The sequence below is a fragment of the Leptosomus discolor genome, chromosome 1, assembly GCF_034619465.1.
Source record: "Leptosomus discolor isolate bLepDis1 chromosome 1, bLepDis1.hap2, whole genome shotgun sequence".
Classification (NCBI taxonomy): domain Eukaryota; kingdom Metazoa; phylum Chordata; class Aves; order Leptosomiformes; family Leptosomidae; genus Leptosomus; species Leptosomus discolor.
Window position 1 is genome coordinate 173,875,895 of NC_141391.1, and position 12,718 is coordinate 173,888,612.

Below are 12,718 nucleotides of genomic sequence, written 5' to 3' on the forward strand. Positions count from 1 at the left end.
GTTATTAACAGATAATTTTCTTAGGTCACCAGTGTAATTGGCACAGGCAAACAAAACATTTTTCTTTCAATGGTTATAAAAGTGAAAAATAATTCTGTATGTTCTTTGACAATAATTTGTATAGACCTCAATTTTTTTTTAAGTTAGATCTCAAATCTCTGCCCTTTTGCAGATATCCAAGTGTCTACAGAATTTCTTACAAATAGACAGTAGTTACAGGACTACCATTGTGATAAAGTTATAAAGGATTGCTCAACAAAACAAAGCATGCAACTCTTTTAACAAAACTCTTTGGTTCTAGAGATTTGAAAAACATGTAGTGTAATATTAATGCTTATGAGGAACCCAAGGGAGGGTCCAGGGAGCTTTGAAAAAGGAAGCCTCACATTTATATGGAGAGAAAGTATTTCAAAGAATAGAGTCACTGGATGTATAAGTAAATATAACATACTTGGGAAGAGTCAACGTGACTTTCTTAAAGGAAAGTCGTATCTCACAAACATACTGGAAAATTTTTTTAAGGCTTCAAGTAACACTTAGACAGGAAAGATAGAGTGGGTTTCCAAACGGCATTCAACAAGACCATTAGAGAAACTATTAAAGCACAGAACAAGATAAAAAGTATTCCTGTGGGTAAATAATTGACAGAAACAAAGGATGGAAATAAAATACCATTTTTCACAGAGGACAGAGATCACCAGCAGAGGCCTAAGGAGACTTGTGCTGGAACAGATTGTTGATCAAACTCACAACTGATCCGAAAAAGTTAATGAAGAGTAGGACAAAGTTTGCTGATGATCCTAAGGGTAATAAAAATTAGAGCCATTTCTAATAAAAATTAATGATGAAATAGCATATAAAATTCAACATAGATGAAAGTGATTCAAATTGGGAAAAATATTAACTTTAAATATACAATGAATGGCTTTGAACTGAGAGCTGACAGTTTGAGGAAAAGATCAGCTTAGCAGTAAGAAAATGAAAAAAAAAAAACAGAACATGAGGAATTATTACGGAAAAAACCCCAAACAAACAGAAAACACTATTATGCTAGTAAAAAAATCCATGCTGCACTTGAATCTTGAATTCTGTGTTTGGATTGTTTTTGTCACCTCAGATAACAAGTAATACCATGCAAAAAGGTGCAGAGAAGATAAACTGGAGTGTCATAAGGAACATTTTAGTAACAGGAGCAAGTAATACAAAAAAACTAAAGCTGTAAAACAGATAAAAGGAGAATGAAAAATCTGCAAAATCATGAATGGGATGGAGAAAATAAATAGAGACAGATGTGTGCTGGCTTTAACACCCAGGATTAAGAGGTATTAAAAAACCTCCATGCAGTTAGCAGCCCTAAAACAATTAAAAGGAAATGCTCCTTCACAACATGCCGTTGATTCCTTACTGTAGCATGCTACAGATGCTAAAAGTTTACATATGTTCAAAAGTAACCTGAAGGATTCAAGGAATAAATATCCATCAAGGGTTATTTAATGCAAATATACCACTTTATTCCAAAATGTTCATGAGCCAAAACATGCTGGAAGGAAAAAGAGTATCTGGGAGAAGTACTGCTATGTACTCCTGATGATTTTATACTCTTCTCTATATGCCTGCTATTGGCCTCTATGGAAGACAAGATTCTGGAACTTTTGATGTTACCAGATTGCAGGGTTTCCAAGTCTCTGTTATGGATACTGAAGCCAGGCTGTTTATTTTGTATCTCCATTCTACTTTGTTATCAGAATATTATTTTATATAAAAATGAATTAGTCTTCTTTCATATACTGATGCCACATCTGTCAAAAAAAAAAAAAAAAAAAGGCCTGAGAATGTGATAGAAGTAATATAGACATTGAAACTATACTCTCAGGCCTACCAATGTAGCAGACAGTGTGAAAGCAAGCTAATTCATTACCACCATATGAATCGTACTTTTGACAGAAAAGCAAAGAATTACAGATATTCATTACCTGTAGTAATGGAGACAGAAAGTAATTCCCAGCTACTAAAGATGTTTCTAATCTAACATCATGAATATGATGGAAGTTTGGCGCTTATTTTAAAGTTGGGACTATCTCAGTGGATATATGCCAACTTAAACTAATCGATGATTTGTTTCATAGTGTGTTTCAATCATAAAAATAACACGGAAATTATACCATTCAACTTTTTCATTCCTCCATTAATATTAATGAAATTACAACAAATCTGTACTCAAAAGTGTTAAGCATGGATAATAATCAACAATTATTTATCTTTAGCAATTCTGAAATCCTAGAGGATTCACACTACACAGTGATACCAAAATCTTGCATGCGCTTTCCTGTACTAGGACAAAACCAGAATAATTATTGAGTAAAGATTATTTAAGATTAAGAAGTAATTCCAAGTAATGATATTAAATTCTAGATAGCATTTTCTGAGTTGTAATTAAATGGATTTAAATGCCATTTTTCTGTCCCTCGAGATTTTTCAGTGGAAAGTAATCTTTACTACTCTCATCAAAATGCTTCACAGCCTACTTTGTGTTTTTGTTTACACTGCCAAACTCAGTCAAGGCAGTACTGAAACACAAAGAATCCAACCTGTTTCAGGTCTTCCATAGCATCTATCTTCTATGACATTGTAGTATCTCATTCTACTTCTAGGATTACAAAAAAAGGAGAAGAACTACTTAAACTGCCTTTTTTCCTTCATGGGAAAGACTAAATCTTCGTTGGCCAAAGACTTCAGAGTTCCTTGAGTTTGCATTTTTCCTAAAAATCCCATCACTAGACAGGATTTTGCGAGTCAGGGGAGCAGGGGGGGAAGAAAAATGTTCTTCCATTTCAGGAATTAGAATCAGTTCTCATTGAAATAATTTTCAAAACCCAAACCTAGAGTACGCTTTAGTTACTGCACATTATAGAAACTTTGCCTGTCTCAATTATAATCTCTTACTGTGTACACAGACAAAAAGTTATAAATGTATAATATAAATGTAAGATACTTTCAGGTTTTAATATATTATTGCTACGTTTATTTAAGAAAAATACTTTAATAACTTAAATAGGTAATGCTGTCATTTAACATCTGTAAAACTTACCTAGTTAATATTTTTTTCAAGTTTCATACCTTTTTTCAGGATCAATTTTGATAAAAAACATCTGGATTTTAGTGACAAGTTAGCTCTGTCACAAATTCATGGAAATGTGCCCTGTGCAGCAACATCTAAAGATGCCTTGGAAAGGAAATCAAGCTTTTTGATCTTTTGCTTGGAAGTGTTTTCCTGTGTTGTCATGGTATCAGTGATAGCTATTTTAAGACATTGGCTGTGGAATATCTTTGAAAATATACCTAGGCAACACATAAATCAACTGTACTCTAATACTTCTAAATCAGTGACTAATCTTTCTGTATTTGGCGGAACAGCGTGGTATGAAGCCATTATGTTTCTGTAAGGAATCCTTCAGAAATTCAGCTTTGAAGTTTTTGTCTGCTGAATCGACCTTATTCAAAGTCTTTTCAGTTTTTCACATATCTGATAACATTCTGTATGTGAATTTTGACTACCCTTTGCATCTCTTTTGGTTTCCTTAATTATGTTGACTAGCTTTTAAAAGTTAGAGCTTAACAAATGTAGTCAAAGTTTAGTTACATAACTTGAGAGTTCAAGGCTTTTACTCTTCTGTGAAAGGTTTGCTGACTTCTTCCACAGTGCCTTATCGAGAAGCTACTCTCCACAGCTTCCAGGGCGGCTCTAGAACTCCTCTGTCCAGCAGGTATATTCTTCTTCCCAAAGCAGTGTCCTGACATTGGAAAGCCTTACAAAAGCTGGAGCTCACGATTTGCAATGCTCAACCTAACCTCAGAAAGCGTTTCTATCAGACAGCTATCATTGAAACTACAAATATGTCATTTCAAATTATGAAATACTTATAAATAAGTAGCTCCTTAGCAATAGTGATGATATTTTCCTCAAAGCACAGGAATATCATATTGAAGAATTCCACTGGTTTCTAGACTAGTACTGATGTGCTTGGTGGTACAGAGGATGGAAGGAAGAGAAACAGAAAACAGAAACACAACAATTCCTTTTTAAAGAAAGTCAAGTCTTTTTTAAAATATCTTAAATTTGGAGCTACTATCTGTTAACGGATAATCATAGTCCAGCTAGGACATTGCCCCAGAAATGTATTAGCTGAATGTAAGATAAAACAGCTCCCAAAAATCCTAAGAATAGCTCCTGAACAGAGGCACAGAGTTTGTTTTAACATAAAAATCATTAGCAAACTGATATTTTCCAGAAAAACTGCCATAATGGCTCACTATGTAAATAAGTTTATGTAAAAAGTTTCTAATAAATAGTAAAATCCTTACTACTCTGCTGTAATTGACTATCCAATGCAGCAATAGTGAAGAAAAAACCCCAAAGGAATCAATTATATTAATGGTTAAGTGCATTTTATCCATAGAAGAATCTCTGTATAAACAGTCAATTCTCCTTAGAGAAAGTCGAAGTAAAACTACTCAGCATCTTTCAAGAGCTGTCATAATATTCCTTATTAACTGAAATTTAGTATTTGGTACTGTTAATAACAACAGTGAAATCTAAAGACAAGCACTAAAAGTCACTGGCTTCAACTTTTTTTTTTAATTGAATTGAAATCTGACATTACAGCACCTCTTGGTTGTTGTAGTTACCAATAAATCAAAACAAAAGCTTTCATGATCTTAACAGTTCAAAATCAATCCCAGCGTAATGGGAAATGTGGTCCCATTACAAAAATGTCCACATGAACTTAGCTTATTGATAGACACACTGAAGGACACTGTATACTGACTGCAATATTCAAGACTGTGACTACTGCCACCTACTTTCATCAGAAATGCTCCCACAGTATTCACAGCGGGTCCAACGGCAATTGCCTGAACCAGGCAATCTTGCAATACCTTTACTATTTTTAGAATATGTGAGAAATGTAAGGCATTATTCCCTGTAGTCAGCTCCTCAGAGACAAAAATACCAAACTTGCAATAACCAAGGTGATTCAATAGCCCACCAAAAATAGCATAGTAATATTTTGTTGATATTTTGTCAACTCACCACCCCAAACTTACAAACACCACATCAGGCATCAAAACAGGTAAAATTTCTTCCCATGAATATCAGTGAATTCCAGATAATATGAAGTGAAAAAGCAATTTTTCACTGACCTCAAACAAGACTGATCTTGGTATTAAATAAAACTTAACTGCCAAACAACTTATGGCCCAGCCCAGCTATCTCAAGTTACGGCAACCAACAGTCCACAGCAGCTTTTCTGTGAGCTGGCACATCTGCTTCAACTAGGCTCATGAGAAAAAACATCTGCATTTACATAAAAGAAGCAGCAAAGATGGAAAATGTGCTACTTTGCGGGGAAAAAGCTTTGAGGTGGACTTGCCTTCACCTTGTCCTTAAGGGTGCGCACCTCAAGAAAATAGAAAAGCTTTTAAACTGGGCAAAAAAATAATATAAATATAAAACAGAGCAATGCCATATTTTAAAAACACATTTTTAAAAAAACTTCAAAGCCTCAAAGCTAATAAGATAAAATAAGTATAAAATGCTTTTATAACAGAACTTCCCACTGTGTCCTCGCAGGCAAGCCCTTACTGGACTGACTTCAAACAGATAAGCGACTTCCTGTGTTGCAGGAAATTCTGCCCAATTCTCTCTGTTTCTTAGGAAGATCTATCCGTCACCACAGAAATCTAGCTCTAAGTCTGCATGTTAATACTCAAGCTAGTCTCTCCACATGAGGCTTCTATAGGTCTTTGCAATCTCTTGTTGATGCCTAAATTAGGCAGCAGCTTCCCTGAGCTTGGTGACACAGCCTGTGCAAGTGAAGGACTACCTACAATAGGGATCATATTGGCTCAGGGACCACACAAGCAAACTGGAAATACACAAGTGCATGTGACCAGATGAGATGCATTACAAGAAGCTGAGGCAACTGGCTGGTGTCACATGAAGGCCACACTATCATCTTCAAAAGGTCACGTTCATTAGGGGAAGTTCCTGATGTGAAAAAGGCAAACATCACACCCATCTTCAGTCTAACCTCAGTTCTCCAGAAGTTTATGGAGCAAATTTTCCTGGAAATCATGCCCAGGCCCACAAAGAACATGGAGACTGAGAATAGCTGTCATTTACGAGGGACCAACAAACTTTATTGCATTCTGTGATGCAGTGACTGGCTCCTTGAACTAAGGAGGGCATAGTCATAGTCCTTGACTTCAATGAGGCTCTCAGCAAGGTTTCCTTAGTACCTTTATAGACAAATTGGAAAGATATGACTCAGACAGGTGGACTTTAAGGTGGGTAGAAAATCAATAGGACTCTAAAGCTTAACAGGGAAGCCTGAAGGTTAAGGAATGTGGTTATTCCCTGTTTGCAGCACTTGTGAGAGTGAGAGCATCTAGAGTGCTTTGGGCTCTCTGGCCCACCAGACTGACTGGAATGAGTTCAATGGTGGCAAGAGGACTACAGGGCTGCAGAGAAGGACAAGGGGGGATCTAACTGCTGTCTTGGACTACCTAAAGGAAAGGGAACAGAAAAGATTAAGCCAGACTCTTCTTGGAGGTACACAATGAAAAGACAATAGATAATGCATGACAGCTGCAAATTCTGAATAGATATGCGGGAAAAAAGCTTCATGGTGAGGGCAAACATTGTAATAGGCTGCTGAATCACTGCCCTTGGAGATACTCAAAACATGACTCAACAAGGCCCTTAACAACCTGATCTAAGTTGGCTCTGCCTTGCACCGTGATCTGGGCCAGATGACCTCCAGAAGCCACTTCCAAGTTAAGTTATTTCATCATGATTCTGTCATTTGGTCCATTTTGGTACTAGTACCAAAATTCACTTGCCTCAGACAGCTGCAAGAGGAATTAGTTTACTTCTTGTACAAGGGAACTGTTGGATCCATACCATCTGATTGTTGGATCCATACCATCTGATTGTTGCTCCTTGCACTCTTACCGTGCAGTAATGAACAAGCCATATAGTAGATGACTTTTCCAGGGAAATACAACAGCAATATAGGTTTTAGAATATGCACCCTGATAGTAAGAGTGAAAAAAAAAAAAAAATTTTTTTTTGAGCATCATTGGAACTACTTATGTGTCCTTTCCCAAAAAAAAAGAATACTGTCATTTTCTTTTATTCTGCCTAAAGGCTCTTCTTTGAGAATAATTTTTATCATTCAAGCTCAGAAAAATCAAATAGCTAGAAATTCCAACATTCAATTTGGCTTCATTTCCATACTGCTATGAAACTGCAGTATCTCTTACCAGCGTGCACACACCTCTGTTTATTTGAACTTAGAATACGTTATCACACCTGATCCTTTGTTGGTGTCTGAGTAACAATAATTTAATAAAACCTTATGCACTGGTCTGGAAAAAGGAATCCTACAGCTAAAACCAGAAGGTGTGTCCTCTTTGCAAAAATAAGAAACAACCAAATGTTTCAGACACACAAACCTAATGACAAGAGCCTGAAAAGTTCATCTTTTTTTAAAAAAACTCTGTTTTAAAAAGAATTGTATGGTTTTTTACTAATTGCATTTCTATAACTTAGAAATTTTGATTGTATTTTCTTTTTCTTTGTTTTTGGGGTGATCCAAAGTACTCTGATATAACTGAAGCTAATAAACTGTAAAAACTCTTAAAATTGTTCCAGAGTAAGATAAAGATAACATGAAAATATAACTAAACAAGCAACAGCTAGTATGTGTCATGGTCAGTTTGGAGCTGTGCCTTAGCTGTCTGAGCAGCCAACAGTAAAAGAGCAGCAGCTGGGTTCCACCTGCCTTTCTGTCCGCGAAGTTCCCTGAAAGAGATGAAATAAACCTTCCAATCCACTCCTCTCTCAAATTTGGTTATGATGATCAGGTTCTAGGACTTCAGCAGATGGTCATTTAGACAGCATGGCTACATACCACTTGTCTCTGGAAAGCCAGTTACTTAATGGTTTTAATTATGCAGAATTTTAAGTAAAGATACCAACTTTCTATCAAAAATGAAAAAAACATATTTGAAAGAAAATTTGCTTCTAGTGTGAATCCCCAAATAATTTTCAGGTTGTCTCCCCAAGAAAAACTTTTGTACTGCTCCATAATGTTCTAAATTGGCAATGCCCCAGAGCACAGCATTTTTTGAGTAATAACTTACATTAGAAGGACTTAATTCTGGTCATAGTTGTATATGTACGACTCAACATAAATGGATGTTGCATGCAGACAGCCAAGGGCAAAGTCTGGTACAAAATATTTCAAAAGGATGAAAACATATTGGACTAAAAAAACCTCCACATTTTACAAGTGAAGTAATGGAATAAAACCAGCTGTATTCATAACCACATAAAAACATTCTGCATTAATGTCCCTAATTTCGGTAAGAATATTAGGATTATTGGCATAACAGAAAAGCTACAGGGCATCCGGGAGTGAATGACCCATATAATGTAATTAAAACCAGTACTAAACAAGCCACTGGAAAGGAACAAACACAAGGAGGTTATTAATTAAAAGGTACAATATTCTTGACATGCAAACTGGCAGCCACAAGTTAAGCGCAGAAGAATTACCTTCTTCGTTTTCAAACTGTTCTGACAAGAGATGGTAGCAGCAGCCTACACTGCAAACTGCTTTGATTTCAGGCTTGGCAGTAAAAATTCGTAGCGTATTTGCAGCAAGATCGCCACATGTATGTAGACCCACCATCATACAGTCCTAAGAAGAAAAAGAAAAAAAGAAGTAACAATAGAGTATCTCCCTCTTCAAATGAAAGAGCACAAATAACAACAACAAAATCCAAAACCTAAACACGCTGCAAATGGTTATCAAGCTGTAAGGCTTAAATACACAACTCCATGAGGACTCCTGCTGTTCTGTTCTAGAACTTTTCAGTGCATAATAAAAGCTCTTCAGTGCTAAGAAAACATGCTGCATTGCCTCTGTGGAGAGACAGACTGCTCATTGCTTTGTTCAGGTAAGGAGCTATGCATCTCTGCACTCCACCTTCACCGGCAGAAATTCAAGACTATCAATAGCAGCTGGTTTACCTTCATGGAAGGGAACACCTACATGGCAACTGGACATGGGCCATTTTCTCGTCTTTCCTAGCTTTCCTGTTATTGTTATTACTACCACTGCTACTTCCTTTTCTTACTTCAGATTAACTGCTGTAAATCTGGCTGGAGCTACCTATGGCATTTCTGTTACTTTAAGTTGCTGAAATCAAACCCATTTCCTAAATACAGATGTAATGTGAAGAGCAGGCTTTCTTATTTCCAAAACTGTAGTACTGCCGCAGTTTTGCGGTGTGCCTACCACTATTCAGGAACAAATGGGCATTTTCTTTCACAGCACAAAGTAAGAACTTCAGCTTCAGATGCCCTGTTCTTCTGTCCATTCTACTTCCTACTTTCCTTTTTCCTCAATTTCCCTTTTCCCTCTATTTCTCCACCCAATGCTTGTTACCATTCATCACAAGATATTTCCCTTCCGGCATTATTAGTTGGAATCTATGTGATAAACACGGTGTTGCTTTGAATTTCAGCCTTTTAATAAGGCTAACAACAAGAAATTAGCCCAGAGACATTCAACTGTGATACCTTCCTATAATAATTCTTACTTTATATGCACACCTATTTTTGCTGCTCTATATCTGATTTTCTCACCCGTCTGTACTGTATTGTATACATATGCGTGAAACAGTAAAACCTCCCCTTTCCTCTGTTTTTTTAATTCTTCCCATCCCCCTTCTCACCTTCCACTTTGGGCTGCTTCTCTGTGCTTGCCCTCTCCTTGTCTTAAGATCCAAAATTTTTAGGTGGCAAAAGCTCAGTTTCAGCCCAGCTCAGTTTTTAAAGACTTTTTTTCCTACCAGTCAGCTTCAGCTCAGCATTCCACAAAGCTTTTTTCCACATGCAATTACAGAAGTGGTGGAACAAGACTAAAGTTTGGAAGCTAAGGGAAGATGTGCACTTGCAAAGGCAGCATTTAAACCTCAGGACAGGAAAAATTAGAGACATTCTTTCAGAAGAAAGCCAGTGGAAGATGGCTACCACACACAAGACAGAGGAAACACATTACAATGCTCAAAACTTCTGAACAATATGAGGGCAGTCCGTCTGTCAGGCACACTTTTTGACCATCACTGACTTCAGTGAGGTTGCCTGGGTATAACCGAAAGTACTTTCTGGAGTGTTGTCTTAAGTGTAGCAACATTAGGTACCTCGGTATTACTCCTGGGCTATATACACTCATCCAGACGGCCAAGGGCAAAGTCTGGTACAAAATATTTCAAAAGGATGAAAAATTCTCAACATACTTCTAAAACATGTAAATGACTGCACATTTTGAAGCTTTTTAATTACACACATTCATCACACATAATGTGCAGTTTGGTTATTACTGGTTTTTAACACAATGAAGTTTTACCTTTTCTGACTAATTTTTTTTTTTTTAATAAAGGCAGTAATATAGGATTTCTTCCATCTTTTACATCATACAAATTACATGCTAAGAGGATACAAAATCCAACTGTGAAAATGCAAAGGTTTATGTCTCATCAACAAACCCTGCTGCTCAGGATGTCTTTTCCAGACAGACATGAGCTTTGCTCCACACGTTCTCAGATACTCAGTAGGATTTGTTAGCTCAAGTTGTAAGGCCATCAGCACAAACCTCTTCAATCAGAGATGAATTACACCCCTGAACATAATAGTTGTTACTACTGAACACAGATAAGTTTTTATCTTTCCATAAAAGACTGAATGTAGCTACCCAATCAATGTACGTTAGCTCAGGCATAGGAACTAAACAGCCATACAGCTTCTAGACTTGTGTCGCTGCCTCTGGGCAGCTGAGCTTGGGCTGGTTTGTGTAGACACAATCCCCGCCAGATAGTATATTACTAAACGAACTTAAAGTAACTCTGAGAAGGCAAAATATAAAATCATTATTTGCAAATAGGGCTCTTCACAAACTCTCAGTACTATACACAACAAATTCTCCTATGCCTTCGAAGTTTAATTGAAATTACAAAACCATAAAACTTAAAAAATCAGAAATTTCAAGAAAATTTTAAAATTCCAGTGCTTAATATATCCATCTACCTGGTAAATATAACTATTTTCATAGTAATTAGACATCATAATAATTATCAATAACCACAATTGTAAAATACCTGAATGTGCCAATATGTATGCTGTTAACCTTGACAACTGGTTATTATCTGCCCCATAAATTCTAAAGGCTGCATTACATATTCAAAACCATCCCAACACATATATATAAATAGAAGAACAATCTGTAGCTGCTGGACATACTTCTGCTTCTGCAAACTTGCTGAAAACCATTATTGGGCCGGAATACCCATTTACACCACTGATAACTGATGTTACTACATAGACACAGCAAACATTATGTACATATGAAAATGGTAATATAAAGACAATGGATAATTTACTTCAAAATTAGTAAAATAACCTCCAGATCTGTTACGATGTCACTGAGTTCTGTTTCCGCAGTGATGCAAGAGGTCAATGGAAAATACAGGTTTGATTCACTTGACTTGCTCGCTTTAGCCTGGAGAGATGCCATTTTTCTTTGCGCCTTTTCCTCTTCACAGAGTTCCCCACAGTTACACTGAGATGAAGAAAAAACTTCCACAGCATCACCAGGCAGAACATTCAGAATAGCAAAAACCTCTTCAGAAAGTTTGCTCTCATCAGATTCTGTCCAAGCCACCAAATCAACTTCACTGTGTTTGCTGGTTTCAGATGTAGCTATTTCTGTGAAATCACAAGAAGGAACTAAATCTTGGACAGTCACTAGGCCCTGACTTTGAAGACTGCTGTCATTATTTAAGGGCTTTTCATTGATTGCTTTACATTTAATTTCACTTTTCACTGGCCTGTCATTTGCCTTTTCCAACCTCTGGCTTTTGAGGTTTGCTGTTCCTCGACTCTGATATGCTCTCCAGTGTTTCTTCAATTTTCTGTTCCTTTCGTGAGCACCTTTAGTGTTGGTGTTTGAGGAGTCAATTCCATAAACTTTTAAGTTATATTGCATGGACAAAAATGAACTCAGGTAGCCTTTTCCAGACCCTATATCAATCACCTGGATAATGATGAAAAAAAGAAAGTAAAATTTGCTTAATTAATGAGCAACAAGACACACTTCAATCAAACACAAAATAATTCCTAAAAATTTAAGCATGGATTTAATAGCTACCTTATCAGTTTCATCCCTCCTAATACACTTAGCTCTTTTGCTCCACCTTCTGACTTTACAACACAAAATTAAGTCTTAACTGACTTGCTTCAGAAAACAGACACTGCAATGCTTACGCAATGCACGTGCCCTGACTCTTCCGGGAAAGAGTTTCAGTGAGGTTTTTTTGACACAGAGCTTCGTTCTGCTAAGGAAAATAACCATAAACCACCACGAACACCACGTCCTCTTGCTAAACTGGCTCAGGATATACAGTTAGCAAAGAAAGCATTCGCAGTATTTAGCTTTAAGCACCTAACTCCCATAGTGAGGGGTCTACTACCACTAGGCGTACAGAAATAAATATCTTCAGTGCCTAACTTAATCACTTCAGATGTGACCTAAAGACAGGTGATATCAATACCCCCTTTTATGTCAGAATGCTTATTTATACCACTTTACCA

At 36.7% G+C, this 12,718-nt stretch overlaps 1 protein-coding gene across 1 annotated transcript in view; it reads right to left on the bottom strand.

The window, feature by feature from the left end:
• METTL25 (methyltransferase like 25) overlaps nt 1-12,718 on the bottom strand; it is a 65,298-nt gene that overhangs the window by 33,979 nt on the left and 18,601 nt on the right. The window contains exons 4-5 of the mRNA XM_086471337.1: nt 11,529-12,161; nt 8,621-8,765 (exon numbers count right to left, since the gene is read on the bottom strand). Coding sequence (XP_086327463.1) covers nt 8,621-8,765; nt 11,529-12,161 — 778 coding nt within the window. The remainder of the gene's footprint in view (nt 1-8,620; nt 8,766-11,528; nt 12,162-12,718) is intronic.